General features: G+C 56.6%; 5 protein-coding genes across 5 annotated transcripts; 3 read left to right on the plus strand and 2 right to left on the minus strand.

Annotated features, from left to right (window-relative positions):
- The first annotated feature begins 171 nt into the window (after window positions 1-171).
- On the plus strand, window positions 172-6,113 carry BCV69DRAFT_312490 (hypothetical protein). The gene is made up of 2 exons (XM_025494936.1): window positions 172-1,401; window positions 1,474-6,113. The coding sequence occupies exons 1-2, from the start codon at window positions 432-434 to the stop codon at window positions 5,877-5,879; spliced, it is 5,376 nt and encodes a 1,791-aa protein (XP_025347693.1). The 5' UTR covers window positions 172-431; the 3' UTR covers window positions 5,880-6,113.
- Window positions 6,114-7,099: 986 nt separating this feature from the next.
- Window positions 7,100-8,732, plus strand: BCV69DRAFT_282746 (MFS general substrate transporter). Its single transcript, XM_025492457.1, has one exon. The coding sequence runs from the start codon at window positions 7,424-7,426 to the stop codon at window positions 8,522-8,524; it is 1,101 nt and encodes a 366-aa protein (XP_025347694.1). The 5' UTR covers window positions 7,100-7,423; the 3' UTR covers window positions 8,525-8,732.
- A 547-nt stretch (window positions 8,733-9,279) lies between these two features.
- BCV69DRAFT_299018 (hypothetical protein) lies at window positions 9,280-9,664 on the minus strand (the record flags this gene model as incomplete). Its single annotated transcript, XM_025494285.1, has 2 exons — window positions 9,280-9,432; window positions 9,527-9,664. 2 exons carry the CDS (start codon window positions 9,662-9,664, stop codon window positions 9,280-9,282), a joined length of 291 nt encoding a protein of 96 aa, XP_025347695.1.
- A 236-nt stretch (window positions 9,665-9,900) lies between these two features.
- On the plus strand, window positions 9,901-12,422 carry BCV69DRAFT_282748 (hypothetical protein). The gene is made up of 3 exons (XM_025492458.1): window positions 9,901-10,372; window positions 10,459-11,740; window positions 11,837-12,422. The coding sequence occupies exons 1-3, from the start codon at window positions 10,007-10,009 to the stop codon at window positions 12,076-12,078; spliced, it is 1,890 nt and encodes a 629-aa protein (XP_025347696.1). The 5' UTR covers window positions 9,901-10,006; the 3' UTR covers window positions 12,079-12,422.
- Window positions 12,246-16,063, minus strand: BCV69DRAFT_191844 (hypothetical protein). Its single transcript, XM_025489624.1, has one exon. It carries the CDS (start codon window positions 15,718-15,720, stop codon window positions 12,334-12,336), a length of 3,387 nt encoding a protein of 1,128 aa, XP_025347697.1. The 5' UTR covers window positions 15,721-16,063; the 3' UTR covers window positions 12,246-12,333.
- Between the last annotated feature and the right edge of the window lie 8 nt (window positions 16,064-16,071).

Genomic DNA, 16,071 nt, shown 5'->3' on the forward strand with positions numbered 1-16,071 from the left:
CTAGCGAGGGAGCGAGGGAGGAAGGAAGCTCTACCCGCGTTGCAAGTCGAGCCTCGGCAGCTGCTCGGATCGGAAGCGGGGCGTTGGACTGCGAGGCGTCGGATTGCGCCTGTGCGCTTCTGGCTGGAGGATCGACGTCGTGTTGGTTGGCCGCCTCGTCTTCTTTGGTGTCGTATCCATCACCATCCCTCCACCACGCACATCTTGTTTGGTCTCGGAGCTCAGTAGAGGTCATCCATAGCTCCTGCTTCGTAGCTCCTGCTTCGTTCCATATCACTCCTGAACTTTGCTTCTGACGCTGCTCAGAGTCAGATGTGCTAGAGCCGTGTCTTTCTCGCTGCGTCCTCCACCCCTCTGCAGCAAAGACCCATCGACCATAACAGATCAGAAGAGAAAGCCTCACACCGGAACGATAGTCTTGTCAAATCCGGATGAAGATGGCGATGCTGTGGAAAGATCACTCATCTCGCGGCCCTCTAGTCCGGCCAGGACAGGGACCTTCCTTCTCTCCCCTCCATCTGGTCCAGGCAGAGATTATATCCGTCACAACCTCGATACGAAAGTACTCGCGCTTCCCATCTTCGTCATCCTCGAGTGGCTTTGGCTTTCCTTCGGCTTCATCTTCGTCCGGCTCTTTCGTCAGCCATCCCATCGCTCCAGGCTCTCATTCGGCTTCCCTGACTGGCGCAGCACTGTTGCAAAGCAGAAGGAAGCTGGCTGCGTATGGAGCAGAGGGCACCACGCAACGGGCGGAGACGACGGCCATTGCGTCCACTGCAGACGGAGGGACAGACGGGGATGGACTCAAGTCGGCACTGACCGCCAGAGCCAAGGAGACGACCAATGCAGCCACGCCCGGCAGAGGACCTTCATCGACGACTGCGCAAGGCGAATCCGGGCAAGCTCTGGAGCCTCAAGCTCTCTTGAACGCCTTCACAGTTCTAAGGGCACAGCTCAAGGAGATCGGCGACCTTTCGAAGATGCCGTTGCCTTTACTGGTAGCCCCTTTCCTGCAGACCATCCTCTCTCCCCGGGTCTCGGCCCCGGTCACATCTGCAGCTCTTCAAGCCATCAACCGCTTACTGGTATATCAGGTGGTGCCCCTATCGCACACGACCAACCCCTCGTCGACGCTCGACTCCACTGCGCCCCTCGGGCTCCGCCTTGCTGTGATCGACATCGCTCGAGCCATCTCTCATTGCCGCTTCGAGTCATCCGAGCCGAGTGTAGACGAGCTCGTGTTGCTCCGAATCTTAGCAGTGATGAAGGAACTGGTGTGCGGTACCAACGAGATAGCGACAGGCGACCAACCCTCTACTCTGGCAGACCTTCTCCCCGATGAGAGCATCTGCGAGATGATGGAAACTGGCCTCAGCATGTGTTGCCAGACCCGCCTCAGTGGTACGTGCGAAGCCGTTGCAGGGCTGATAGGCAGCTACTGACAACCCTTTGGCCCCCTTCCCTTCGTCTCAGACCTCTTGCGAAAGACGGCAGAGCAACATCTCCTGCCGATGGTGCGCCATCTGTTCTCGCGGCTGCCATCGATTCCTCTGACTGCCGATGAAGCTTACTCTGCAGACAGTGAGATACCGCCGGATCACACATCCCTGGCAGCGGACGATATTGAAGAAGTCACTTCTTCAGCTGACCCAGATGAGAAGCGCCTCAGGAGGATGACAATGCCAGACCCAGGAGGCTTGATGGTGACGCCAGTGGGTGCTGACCTTGCGGCTCAGGTACAGTCTCTCAGTGGCGAGTTGGCATCGATGACGGAGGTCGAGGAGAATGAAGAGAGCAACGCGGTAGGCAGCGACGTCAATGGAGCTGCAGGCAAGGAAATTGGCAGGTCAAGTGGTGATACGGCACCTGATAGCAGCTCAGGCATTTACAACGCAAGCAATGGAGGAGCGCCATATGAAGGTCCGACTCCAGTGCAAGCCGATGCGGAAATCGCACCTTTCTCTGTCCCAGCTATCAAAGAGGTACTACGGGTACTCATCTCACTCCTCGACCCACAATCGCCAACACATACCGATACGATGCGGCTTTTGGGGCTCAATTTGTTGACGGCGGCCCTAGAAACTTCCGGAACTCAGCTCTCTCGATTTCCGTCACTCAAGGCTCAGCTACAAGACACTGGGTGCAAGTACCTATTGCAGCTTGCGCGCAGCGAAAGCTTCGCGATTGCCAATTACGCTATCCGAGGTATATGTACACTTTTCGAGGCGATGGCCTCAGATCTCAAGCTACAGTATGAGCTTCTGCTCACTTTCTTGCTCGAACGCCTTGCCCCTACCTTCCCCTTGAGTCAAGAACCATGGAACGAAGGCCTGCACGCAATCGCATCATCTGTGCCATCGCGCTTGGTGTCTTCAGCTGACGCAGGCCGATCTTCAGCCGACGCCCCTCCGGCCCCACCGCCGCCCCCGATGCCGAAATCTAGTGACAAAGCCCCTGCCTCTGGTGATACAAGAGACCTGATGCTCGAGGCATTGGCTCTCTTGACGGGAGCATACAAGTCATCGCCTTCATTGGAAAGTGGGCGAGACGAGGACCCACTGCTGGCCCTTTTCCTGAATTTCGACTGCGACGTAGACTGTGAAGATTTGTGCTCTCAGATGATCCACTTCCTCTGTCGTGCCGTCTTTGCTTCGACCCCTCTCAACACCGTAGGGCCCAGCTCTGGTCCAGCTGCGACGACGGCCATTCAGGACGGGACCCAAGTCTTCGCACTAGATATGTTGCTCTCATTCGTTGAGAGGTTGACCGCTCGTCAAGAGGACGTCGACGACCGCTCTCTCGGTCAGTCTTGGCCCGATGATTTCTCCACCATAGACATCCTGAAACACTCTCGTGGCAGAAAAGGTGCCATCCTAGAAGGTGCCAGACGCTTCAATGCAAAGCCCAAGGATGGTCTGGCTTATCTTGAGGCGCAAGGCTTCATCTCAGCAGATGCAAATGGCAGCAAGGATGAATCCATTGCCAAGTTCCTCCTTGAATGCCCTCGACTGGACAAAAAGCTTCTTGGCGATTACATCTCTCGTCCGGCCAATACCGGTGTGCTTGATGCGTTCATCGGCTCGTTCGACTTTGTGGACAAGCCAGTGACAGAAGGATTGCGAGAGCTTCTCGAATCCTTCCGCCTGCCGGGCGAGTCTCAGCAAATTTCTCGTATCACAGAGGTTTTTGCGAAGTTCTACTTTGCCGTCGCACCGAAACATCTCATTAAAAGCGAAGACGCGGTATACGTTCTGGCATATTCGGTCATTATGCTGAACACGGACTTACACAATGCTCAGAATAAACGCAAGATGAAAGTTGAAGATTACAGGCGCAATCTCAGAGGGGTGAATGACGGTGTGGACTTTGACCCTGACTACCTGGGAAGTCTCTACGAGAACATCCGGAAAAGGGAGATCGTCATGCCTGAAGAGCACGTCGGGCAGCTCGGCTTCGAGTACGCCTGGAAAGAATTGCTACGTAGGTCAAGGACCTCAGGCAGCTTCAAGTGCCCTACCACCGATCAATTTGACCGCGACATGTTCGTCTCGAACTGGAAGCCTCTGGTGGCATGTATCGCTTACGCATTCTCGACTTTCCGTGACGAGCATCTGCTGGAGCGGGCCATCTCAGGCTTCCGTCAGTGCGCAATTCTGGCCAGCAAGTGGGGTATGGATGAGGTTTTCGACTTCATGATTGAAGGACTCTCGGCTAGCACTGGGCTTCTGGACCCAACGGGCCCGATGACACTAGCCCACTCCGGCCCAATCACGAATCATGCCACTGTGGAGGTGGAAGGCGCCAAGGTCAGCGTTTCACCACTCGGTGTTCGGTTTGGTACAGATTTCAAAGGTCAGCTTGCAGCCGTGGTCTTGTTCACGATTGCCAATGGTAACGGAGAAGCGATTCGCAATGGCTGGACGCCTATCTTTGAGATCTTCAAGAACCTATTCGCTGCAGGGCTTCTTCCCGAGGAGTTAGCAAGCATGTACGACTATGCAAGCAGAAATCAAACACTCAGAGCGGAGGGCAGCGAGACCCCCAAAGCCGATAGCAGTACCGCTGACCAGGAGCCTCGGGTCCCTATTCCCCTTCGGCCCAAGAAAGCACTAGGTGCTCCAGTGCCCGATCCTCGAAGCCAAGGAGGTGGTCTCTTCAGCACGTTGAGCTCGTACCTCCTGTCACCGTACTCGAACGTCACCGAACCTGCTCCACCCGAGGTATCGGAAGAGGACGTGGAGTCTGCACTCTGCTCTGTCGATTGCATCTCATCTTGTCGGGTGGCAGAGCTCTACGACCAACTCCTCACCCTGCAGTCCCGTGAGAGTGTCGTAGCTGCGATTCGCTCGCTGCGACAGCTGGCTGATCGGCTCACTCTTGGTCAATTGGCTGCTGCAGCCGCCAGCCGTCAGCAAGCCGACGGCAGTGGGGCTGGCAGTAATGGTGGAGGCTCTACTGGCGGTCGATCGACGCCCGTGCAATCTGCAGGTCCTCAAGGTCAAACGCAGTCGGCTATTCTGCAACCACTGCCGTACGATCCTCGATCCGTCTTTGCCCTCGAGATGCTCACTAATGTGACATGCCGAGCAGTAGACTTCGTCGGCGAGACTTGGGCCGAGCTAGCTGCTCACATTGGCAGCCTTCTGCAGAGCCCCAAGAGCTTCCATCCTGCTCTCTTGGAGCGCGCCATCGTGAGCTTGCTACGACTGATAGATGTCGCTGCAGAAAGAGGTATGAAAGCCGAAGTCATGTCTGCTCTGGACCTCATCAAGACTCTCCCTAGCGATGTCAGGATCACCTTGAATCCTTCCATCGTTGCTGGTCTGCAGCACATCCTGTGTCGACCTCGTCGCGTACCGTTTGTCGAGTCACAAGCGGACTGGAACGAGGTCCTGTCGCTTGTGTCGGACTCTTTCACGACTCGATCAGCACAGAGTATCGATCTCCTCTATGACCTAGTGTCCGTCATTGCTCAATTCCATCTGAGCTCTTCGAACTTCACCGCCGTCGTGCGACTGTTGAAAGACATTGCTCAGACGGCGGACCCGGAGCCAGTGCTTCGAGAAATCGGACAAAGGGAAAAGCAAGGCTACCGCCTGACTTTGACGGAGAAGAAGGAGCTGACAGAGTATGTGGAGGCATGTCGGGCGAAAGCTCCACTTGCGATCCAAAAGCTGGAAGACACGAGGCGATGTATACCAGACATTCTCTCTGCCACCCCGTCTTCGGCGGTCGCTGGTACCTGGTCACAATGCTGGCTGACGCTGACGGCAGCTCTGGCAAGCCAATGCGTCAACACTCACCGTCCCACTCGGCAAGCTGCTTTGACTTCCTTGCAGCGAGTCTTGCTGTCATCGGAGTATCTGCCTCAGGACTCGCCTCCATGGGGAATTAGACAGATCTTCCTCAATGCTCTCTTTCCGACTCTGGAGGCTCTGCTAGCACCCAACCTGTTTCCTCGGGAGTCTGATGCGACGGGACCGGGCGGGTTACTGGAGACTAGGGTGCGGGCATGCTCGATCCTCTGCCGATCTTTGCTCAACTTCGTGGGACCTTTGAGCCAGCTCAATCCGAGCGAATTGCAAGAGCTTTGGCTGCAGACATTGGACCTCATGAGTCGGTTTTTCCAGGCGGGCAAGAAGGACGATCAGCTGACGGAAGCCGTCTCTGAGAATCTCAAGAATGTCCTGCTGGTTCTGCACGCTTCGCAATTGCTCTTGCCGCCTCCTCCTGTACAGGAGAGTGACGGTAGATCGCCGAGCCAGGCTGCATTATGGGCGGTGACCGAGGAGAAGCTGACCAAGTTCTTACCGGACTTGGTTGGGCTGTTGACCGGACCGGCTTCGGAGGATGGAGAGGCAAAGGAGACTCAAGACTAGAGCAATGAATTGTGGTAGAAGTGCCAGTGTTGTAGAGGTATCGATTCATTGTGTCGCTGCGGGTGATTCAATACAGAGCGGATGGTTCCCACCACCTGTACCACGACGCGGACATGTTCGGCCATCAGCCGACGGGGATAAGGTTGATTGGACTGCAGTGATGCGCACGTTGACCATTCATGACCATTGTAAGTAATGACCCGAGTGAGCGAGCAAAATCTACTTCTACGCCGGACTCTCCGGAATGGGTGGCATCCGCGGAGCGCGAGGGCTGCTTTGGGCTCGCGTGGCTTCTTGGCCCTGACGCTGTGAGATCCGCGGAGAAGCCTCGGCACTTGCAATGTCCGGCCCGGAGGAGAAAAGCAAGATTGCGGACTGCACTTCCGGCGTCTTTGCCTTTGTGCGCCTTTCCGCCGCCTCGCCTGTTTTTCCGGTGATGCTAATTTTGGGGAGCAAGAGCAACCGGGATGAACCGTTAGCCGGAGCCAAGGACGGACGAAGAACGACGAAGGACGTACGCCGTCCAGTGGGCAATGCTTATAAGTGCCACATGGGCCACTCGAGCAAAGGAGATGGCACCCCACGCACTCCTCACCTTGACCTCTACTCAGCCCCTCCCACCAAGCCTCTCACCGCTACCGTTCCCTCACTGCCTCCCTTATCTCATACGCACCACGACTCATCCCGCTGTGTCTGTCTGTCTGTCTCAGTAGCATACACACACTCTCCCGTAGATAAGGGTCACCGAGCCCCTGGCCACATCCCCTCACTCCAAGCCCAAGCACGCGCTTCCCTTCTACCATGAGCGGCAACAAAGATCCTAGCTCGTCGATGGACGGCTGGACACCAGACCATGCTCTACCTCGCTCCTCGTCAGACCGTACTACCTCTATGCTCCCTTTCTCCCCTAGTGGCACCGCCGTCAATACACCTCGCCTCTCCTTCTCTTCAGAACATGGCGGCACTGCCAAGACTCGCACCCGCGGTGATGGCACCCTCGGCTCCCCAAGCAAGGCCGAGCTCGCCTCCGGATCCTCTGACAGGAGACTGACCCACGATGAAGAGCGAGCGAGCTTGACGGCTACTGCTCTGGCTCCCGAAGGACCAGAGCATGTAGGAAGAGTTCAGATGGAACACGCACTAGAGGGAAAGGACGACTGGATCGTCAAGTTTCAGGAAAAGAACGACCCGCTGGACCCGAGGAATCAGCCGACGTGGAAGAAGATGCTCCTCTTTCTCACCATTGCCCTCAATGCATTTCTAGTCAGGTGAGTCAGAGAATCGACAAGTATAATAGTGCCAGCATTTCCGCTCACGTCTTGACGTCCTAACCCCCTTGGATCTCTTCCTACCTTGGCAGCGCCTTTGCCTCTGCGTATCTATTCCTCGTTCCAGAATTGCAAGTCCTCTTTTCCGTCAACCGAGAAGTCGCCATTACCGGCTTTGTGCTCTACGTCATTGGCTGGGGACCTGGACCACTCCTCTGGGCTCCTCTCTCGGGTGAGCATCATCATCTTGACCTTCCTCACGACAGCCAAATTTGGATGCTGAATCACATCTCTCCATTTTTCCTGACAGACTCCATCGGGCGGAAGCCAGTGTATATCGGTTCCTCGCTGCTGTGGACCGTCTTCAACATTGGATGCGCTCGAGCCCAGAACATTGAGACATTGCTCGTGTGCCGCTTCTTTGCTGGCTTCTTCGGTTGTGCTTGCCTCACCAACGGCGGCGGGTCTTCAGTCGACATCTTCGAAGGACTGGCCGTCTTGCGAGGTACCGTGGTGTACTCTGCCATCGTCTTTCTGGGTCCCGTCCTTGGTCCCATCATTGGCGGAGCAGTAGCTCAGTACTCTCCTTCGACATCGCTCGCTGACGATGGAGGCTTCCGCTGGCTCTTCTACGCTGCCGTCGCTGCCGGTCTCCTCGTCACCGCCCTCCACTGCGTCTGCATGGAGACACACCACAACACTCGACTGCGCCGTCGTGTCGCTGTTCTCCGAAAGGCCCACCCCGACCAGCCTTGGACGACGATGGCCGACTCAGCGGGCCTGATTGTGGCCAGGAAGGTGCTGGCAACAACCTCTGCTGCCGCAAAGATGCTGATCGAGGAGCCCATCATCATCCTCATCTCCGTCTGGCAGACGACGATCATGGCCATCATCTACCTCTTCTTCGAGTCCTTTGCAGTCATCTTTGGTCTTGGACACGGCTTCGACTCTTTTCAAGTCGGTCTCAGCTTCCTCGGCGTGGGAATCGGCATGCTCTTGGCCTGCCTGTGGGGCATCACTGGCGAGCCCTTCTTCTGGATGAAGCGGGTGAAGAAGAGTGGAGGAGAGTGGAAGCCAGAGCTCCGCATTCCTATGGGTCTCGCCGGGGCTTGCCTTACCGTCGTTGGTCTCTTCTGGTTCGGCTACACCTCCTATCCTTCCATCCACTGGATTGTCCCCATCATTGGGTCGGCCGTGTATGGCATGGGAGCACTTTCTGCCATGCTCGCCACCTTCTCCTACATTGTCGATACCTACGCCATGAAGGCTGCTCCCGCATTCGCAGCCGTTGGTCTCATCCGATCCGTGGTCACTGGTGTCCTTCCACTTTGCGGTACACAATTCTACGTGAGTGTCGCTGCGAGAGACATTGGGTAGTCTTGGTATTGAAATTCTACTAGCCAACATTTGCTGACTCATTCCTTTCTCCTCTTCCTTGACCTTGTAGATGAACGTCGGACCGAGACAGGCGACCTTGGTCATTGCCTGCATTGCGCTCCTGGAAGTGGGCATTCCTCTCCTGGCAATGAAGTACGGAGAGCGCGTCCGCCTCAGCAGCAAGATGGCCAAGCGCTGAAGTATTACCTGCAAGCCGTCAAGCAGAAACGGAAGGCAAGCCAAATTCGTCCCTCTTCCATCGTCTTGTCAAGTTCGCAAGTTGTACCTATCCCTTCTCCTTTCCTCTCCAGGCCCCCCTTATTGGCCCCTACCATACCCTATCTCCCATGCCCTACTAGACTTTCCCTTGCACTTGCCACGAGAACGTACAGGCTCGTCGATCTCTGACGGTGACGTACCCATCACTATACTACGTTACACTACATGCATGCAGATTCGCAGATTTCCCGGACCCCACGCATCCTTCCTTGATTCCCTAGACCGCATAATACCATCTAAAGTCATTGTTTCGCAGCCTTGAACCCGTCGTGTGTGAGAGCTCTGCGAGTGATCCGAATACACTGGCTACTGTTGTCATTGAGGCAGCGTGCAGAGAGAAGTATTGGCAGGAGCGGCTGGCGCAGGACATGTTCGGTCTTCGCCTGCAGGCTTCGCTGGCTCCTCGTCCGGTCTATAGAGACGACTTGGCTGACCATTTGTCAGGATGATGTTATACAACATCTTTTTAGTCATCATCATACAGATCCTCTCCGGTCTGAGGGTGGCATAGCTGCCTCTAGCTCTGACGGGCTTCCTCGAGAGACGGGTGATGGGTGAGTCAGAGCGGCTGATGCGATGCCCTCGCGCTTTCCAGCATTGAATCCAGACTGCAGTCCGATGAGGAAGGTCTGTGATGGACAACAGCGATGACAGGGTGAGAAGCAATGATGAAGTCAGCTCGGAGGGATCAGTCTCTACTTTTGCATATGTACGCAGACTTACACATCCCCCCACGGCAGTCGAGAGGAAGAGGAGGGTTCGGGTGGACCAGAGCTGAGGCGGCAAGGGTCTCTTGGGCGGGAGAGGGATTTGCCCACCCGCCCCGAAAGAGGGTCGCGGCGGTGGTGGCGGTGGTGGCATGATCCGCTGCCTCACGCACAAAGGTACAGGCGATTGGTGGACTACGGTGCGATGGGCTGCGGCCTGTCAAGAAGAAGAAGAAGAAGAAGTGGGCTTGTAGTACCGAGTGCGGAGCAGAATGGTGGAGGCGAGGCGAGGCGAGGCGCAGGGCGGGACTCTGGCAAAAGCGGAGTGGAAGCGGAAAGGAAGAAGACAAGACGCGATGGCAAATGGGCGCGTAGACCAGGACGCCGCACCACGAGGCTCTGACCAGACAGTAACGCCATACCAACGTCAAGAAGGGAGCACCCCCGTATACCCCCACAGCAGCCACGTAGCTCCGTGAAGCATCACTGCGGCAGGATGGCAGATCCCTCGTCATCGTCATCGTCATCGGCGTACCCAGTCCAAGTACGCCAAGCCACCTCGTCCCTCTGCACTCCTCCCTCTCTGCTCGCACAATTCACCTCTCCCCTCCCTTCGCGCCTCTACTCCCGCCAATATGCCGCCTTATACGACTTTCGCCTCCGCAAACTACGCAGAGGACGCTTGTTGGCCAAGGCTAAAGCAAAGTGGCAGGACACTGAAGAGAGTACGGGTGGACAGGGAAAGCCGACGTACACCGAGAGAATCTTGGAGGTCAAGAGGGGAAAGGTGACGTACATTACCGGGATCGTTTACACGGAGATGAGGCTCAAGCCGGACGTGCTACAGGACTTGACAAGAGAGGTGAGTAGAGACGGTGCGAGGTCAGTCTGCTGTCGACGTCGCCTTAACGATACTGACCTCTTCCACTCTCTGTGTGATGCCTCCAGCAATATCTACCCCCACTTCCGCCCGTCTCCTCCTACTCAGATCCAACAACAGACCACATCTACCTCGAAGACGAGTCTGGGCGGCTGAGACTCGTCGGGCCAATTCTCTCCGATGAAGCCCACAGAGGCAGCTGGATAACCGGTACTGTGGGCGCCTTCCTGGGCACTGAAATGGAAACTGGAGAATTTCAGGTGCAGGACGTTTGCTGGCCTGGGCTGCCCGAGAGGCAGAGTGGGACCAAGGGACTGGGCGCAAGTGGCGCTGGGAAGAACAAGAAGGTCAAGCTGGAAGAGGACGAGAGCGCGAGGGGGAGCCGGAAAGGCGGCGAGGAAGACGAATACGTCGTTCTCCTCTCTGGACTCGATCTCGGCGGGAGCTCTGCAGAAGGGGATGAAGGCGCAGCGGCTGGCCAGGAAGACTTGGGCTTTGCAAGCAACGAGATGCGGCTGTCACTGCTGTCAGAATGGATCGGAGGCGAGATTGCACCTCAAGGAGAGGACGGCAAGACGACCTCGCGTATAGCCGGCGTGGTCATTGCTGGCAACCTCATGGCGGTGCAGAAAGCAGACGGATCTCTCTTCTATGCTCCCGATGGCACGACAGCTTCCACCGGTGGTGACTCCAAGGCCTCGCTGAGCAATAAGAGCGGCAAGCCGACTGCAGCCTCAAAGGCATCCGCAGCTCTCAACCCTTCTCCACCCTCTGTGCTCCTCTCCCACTTGCTTCCCCTCTCGGCTTCCCTCCCCATTGTCCTCATGCCAGGCGCAACAGATCCAGCTTCGGCAGCTCTACCGCAACAGGGCATCCACCGAGCCGTCCTGCAAGGTGCAGGTCGATGGTCTGGCTCTCCAGATGCCACATCCAAGAGCAAAGATGAGGCTGAAAATGGCGTGAAAGCACCAAGGGAAGTTAGAGGCGGCATCGAGCTGTACAACAATCCATCTTGGGTCCAATTCGGATCGAAGAAGATCCTCGCTACCTCGGGACAGAATTTAGACGACATCATGAAGTACATCCCCGTCCGTGCTCGCGCAGAAGCGGCAGGCGAGCAACCCAACGGCTCTGCCTCCCAGGACAAAATGGATTTGGACAGCGGCGAGGCGGCACAGGAGGGAGAGGGCGCTCCATCGAATTCTGCCAACGGAGCGAGCCGAGCGGCTGGAGCCGGAGAGTCTCAGCAGGAGATGGGGGAAGAGGAGGAGGAGGAAGACGAGAGGCTCACCGCTGCTGGTCGGCTGTTGGAGTTTGGGCATGTGGCCCCCACTGCCCCTGACACGCTTTGTGAGTACAAGGTGCAAGAAGACGATGGTATCATCGATTCAAATCGCTAACGCCCTTCAACGTCATCCTTTTCGCCCCCGTCTACCAAAATCACAGGGTGCTTCCCTTTCACTGACCGCGACCCCTTCATCCTCGACACGACCCCGGACGTCCTCGTCATTGGCAACCAACCCAACTTTGCCACCAAAATCGTGCACCACCACGGCCACCAAGGAGAGGGAGAAAAGGAGGCAACGCGCGTAATCTTGCTGCCACGCTTTAGCAAGACGGGAGAGGTGGCGTTGCTCAACTTGCGTAGCGGTGCAGTGAGGAGGGTCAAGGTTGGGTGGGCCTTGTGAAACAGGGAGGCAGCGCAGGTGGTGGGTGATGGTGATGCTGGTCCAGTCGAAGAGATCAGACTTTTGTGTATGTACGACATCTCACCAATGCGATCATCAAGAAAAGTGTGCGACTGACGAATCTACTATTCAAAGGGATATGGTATGGCCTCGTCAAGTGATCCTCTGACGATCGGACAGAGTTCAAGAGAGACGGGCAGGATCATACTGCGACATGACAAGACAAGACTGGATAAGAATACGAAGTGTGCTCACTCAAAGGAGTCTACCACTCTCCCTGCGCCTCCTCTTTCCATAGATGAGAGCACGTTGTTGCATCTCCTCCTGCGCAGCCAGAGCCAAGTACCCACCGTTGCTCGCCTCGCGAGCTGCAGAGTCGAAGTCGAGCGCAACTCCACTTGCAGGCGCAGCTCCAGCTCCTTCATGACCGTGGCCGTGGCTCGAAGATTGACCGCTTGCAGTGCGCATGGCCACATCGCTCTTGGCCTCTTCGAGGATTCCGCTCAGGTCTCCTGCTTCATCGAGGAGTGCCTGGGACTGGGACAGCGAGCCCGCCGTCCTCATCGACACATCGCTTCTCATTGCTCGAAGACTTTGTCGACTTGCCATTTTGCGTAGGGAGGGACGAGGAGGAACTCGAGGGAAAGCGTGCAGTTGTGCGTGCGTAGAAGGGTGCATGGGCATGTCTGACAAGCCGTCGATGGGAACGAGGAGGTTGTGCTCGTCATAGGTGGCGATGCGGACATTCTCGTTCCCTTCTCCAGAGGGGTTCCCCTGCTTGGCGGATGTGGGATGTGCCTGGAGGAGTGGTCTGGCAGCGTGGTCATCTCCAGCCTGCATGCCGACGCTGAGGCTCAAAAGTGGCAAGACTGGTTGCGCAGAGTCCGAAGTCGAGCCTGAAGTCCTATCGCCCTTGTTCTTCTCCTGCTCGCGGGCACGACGATCTAAAGTGCCCTGCGACGCCAAAACATTGAGCCTGCCGGCAGACGATCTGGGAGACAAGAGACGGTTTGTAGCATCGTACAGCCCTGCACCTCTTTCGTTGGTGGCTCTGACCGACGGATTGCTCTCTTTGACTCTTTGTGCTCCTCTCGACATGTCAGAGGGAGCGTGAGAGCCCTCTCGGCCCGTGCTGCCGTCAAGTTCCAACGCAGGTATATCTTCAGTGCAGATTGACGCTTTGGCCGCTCCGAGCTTCCCTCCCCCCTCTCGCGGCATGCTCTGGGGGCCAAGTTGCTGACCGCTGTGTAATCCAGAGGACGTCGACAGGAGAGAGGTGTGGCTGCCCTTGCCAGAAGAGGCGAGCATAGTTTGGATCGCTTGCCAGAGCTTGGTGTAAGTGTGATCACCAGGCTCAATCGAGGACAGGGTGTCGCCACTGCCGCTGAAGGACCTCTGGCCAGGAAGACCAGTCGAGGGGTCCGGGCTGTGCTCGGTTGAGAGATCTTGTGACTTGCGAGGCACTGGTCGGGGCCGGTAGCGATCTAAGGGGCTGAGGGTGTCCTCTGGAGGAGGTCGGATGGACACCGCAGGTGTTGAGCCTAGTGCATGGGAGAGGCCGCTGCGATCTTGAGGTGAGCTGGCAACACTTTCCAAATGATCTGGCGATGCAACGTCAAAGCTCGGACCTGGATTCAATCTGTGTTGATCGACATGACAGTGTCTCCCGTCTCGAACGTTTTGATCGTGGTTGCGCTCATTCCAGGAGGGCTCTACGACAGGCTGATCTTCATCGCTGTGATGTTCAGAAAAGACATCGACTTCCATGTCTTCTGCCGGCGTGAGGTGAAGACTGACGTCTCCAGAAGCGAGCATGACCTCTGCAGCGTGACGTCTGACCCTACCGCCTCCAATGGCTGTAGAATCGTTGGAATCCTTCGGCTTCTCAGGCCCGTAGTAGATCATCTCGATCGAGTCCTCGTGAGCACACGACGGCTGCTGATCGAGATAGTGAGAAGGCGCTAGTCGCGTCGCGGCGGAGTATTGTTGTGGATCGAGGTGGCGAGGAGACAAGAGATGTGACGGGTGATTTGCAGTGATCGTAGAGATGCCTAGGGAAGTGACCCGCTCAGTCTGCTGTGTGCCTACTGGTCTAGTCACAGCGTCTTCCATTGACAGGTCCTGCAGTTCTGCCTCCTCAGCACCTATACCTTCCTCGAGGAATAGAAGCGCTTCGTCAGAGGTGATGATTCGCGCAGAGGCTAGAAGAGGCAGTGTGACCGACGCGGGGTCCACTACCATGTGCCTCTTGACAGCTCGACGATAGTCGTATGGTCGAGGAAGCTCCCACGATCCTGCGACGTCGTCAGATGTTCCGTCTAGAGGAACAAGATTGTCGTCGTCACGGAGCTTCTGCCTTCTTGGGTCGCCGTTCGGAGAAAAGGGCGTGACGCCTTTGTCGTCTGCCTGACGGAGCCAGCCATCCGAGGATGATCCTTGTCTGGACTCGAGTACGTCATCTGACTGAGCAGCGACGGGCATTGCAGAGCGTTGACGCACAATGTCGATCTCAGATGGGTCAAGACGTACTTGATCAGTTCTCTTACGAGTCGCAAACCCGCTGGAGGGACGACTATCAGTGCTTTGAGGCGCGGTCAACCCGCAAGGCATGAAATCCTTTACCTTGACAGACCTTTGGTCGCGTTCTTTTCGTTGTCGATATGCATATAGAGCATTCTGGGCTTCGAGCGCTTCCTTGGACAACTGACTGCTGTCGACTAGACCATAGAACGGATTCAGGTAGAGGCAGTCTGACATTGCATTGGACTGCTTGTTCGTAGGGCCCAGGATTGCGGCATCGGCGAAGAGCTTCCCTCTGCCGCCATAGAGGTCTCCGAATGTGGCACCAAAAGCGGGGCCGTAAGTGGCAGTTGTAGAAGCAGGTAAGTTGCTCTCATCTGCCTCATTGACCTCATGGTGAGTGCGTTTGAGCGAGACGATACTCTTGATTGATGTTTCGGAGCGTTCAGCGGCCAGGTGCTCGCGTTGAGCCTGCTGTCGAACCTCTCTGGCCCATTGCTCGATCTTACGTCGCTTGATTCTCTCCGCCTTGCGTTGACCCGAAAGCTCATCGTCTTTGTCCCAGACTGGTCGCGGTGGAGGAGAATGAGGCTGCTTTTGCGACTTCGCACCTGCTCGGCCACGAGATTCGGACTGGCCGCCAGTCCTAAACCCGCCCACAGTGTCTGGCTGTCGCGCTTGCTGCTGATGCTCGACGATGCTCCTATCGTTGGCGCTGCTTGGCTGATCATCCGGTGAAGAAGTATGTACCTTCGGCCAGGGCACCGGCGCTTGACGGGCGGGATTCTTCGGCTGCCTGACTGGAGGCGCAGGCTCGACGTGACAAGGGTCCATCTGTCTGCCAACAGCAGAGACGATAGCCTGGCTGGCATTGCTGTAGGCCACGCATGGGAGTAGGGCGGACTTGGGCGCCTCCAGGTTAGCTTGGATTAAGGCGGGCAACGTAGTCGAAGGTGGAGCTTCAAGTCTTGTAGCGTCATTTCGGGCTTGCCAGGTCGCGCCTGCATCATGGCGAGGAGCTGGGACCGCGGAAGTGAAGAAGGAAGGTGGGTATGAATGCTCAGGCGAATGATGTCCTGGCGGCTCGTATAGGAGAGGAACTTGCTGAGAGTTCGAAGACATCCGAGCGTAGCTTGAGAGGAGGCAGTACGAGAGTGATAGATGTTCAGGACCGATTCTCGTCGGCGTGAGAGCGACCGAGGGCAAATGGGGCAGGTGAGGAGACGAAAAGAAATATCAGTGAGAAGAGGTGAGTGGTACTATCAGAGGCGCTATTGAGGCGTACGAGTCCGAGACTGAGCAGTGATAGCAGCAGCGCAGGCGAGCAGAGTAGAATGGGAGGTCAGCAACACGAAAGGAATGAAGGATGGTGCCACTGGCTGTAAGGTGGGGAAGGGAGGATAAGTGTGGAAGAGAAGTAAACCAGCTCTTCGTCATCCTTGCTCGCTTTGGGCGCGTCAGGTAGCGATGAGT

This window comes from Pseudomicrostroma glucosiphilum, assembly GCF_003144135.1.
Source record: "Pseudomicrostroma glucosiphilum strain MCA 4718 unplaced genomic scaffold BCV69scaffold_7, whole genome shotgun sequence".
NCBI classification, from domain to species: domain Eukaryota; kingdom Fungi; phylum Basidiomycota; class Exobasidiomycetes; order Microstromatales; family Microstromataceae; genus Microstroma; species Microstroma glucosiphilum.

Bases quoted from the DNA above. Each gene is read 5' to 3' on its own strand.
- BCV69DRAFT_282748 (XM_025492458.1), top strand. From the start codon at position 10,007: ATGGCAGATCCCTCGTCATCGTCATCGTCATCGGCGTACCCAGTCCAA. The intron at 10,373-10,458 runs GTGAGTAGAGAC...TGATGCCTCCAG, and splicing joins TACAGGACTTGACAAGAGAG to CAATATCTACCCCCACTTCC. The intron at 11,741-11,836 runs GTGAGTACAAGG...CCAAAATCACAG, and splicing joins CACTGCCCCTGACACGCTTT to GGTGCTTCCCTTTCACTGAC.
- BCV69DRAFT_191844 (XM_025489624.1), bottom strand. From the start codon at position 15,720: ATGTCTTCGAACTCTCAGCAAGTTCCTCTCCTATACGAGCCGCCAGGA.
- BCV69DRAFT_282746 (XM_025492457.1), top strand. From the start codon at position 7,424: ATGCTGAATCACATCTCTCCATTTTTCCTGACAGACTCCATCGGGCGG.
- BCV69DRAFT_312490 (XM_025494936.1), top strand. From the start codon at position 432: ATGAAGATGGCGATGCTGTGGAAAGATCACTCATCTCGCGGCCCTCTA. The intron at 1,402-1,473 runs GTACGTGCGAAG...CCTTCGTCTCAG, and splicing joins TTGCCAGACCCGCCTCAGTG to ACCTCTTGCGAAAGACGGCA.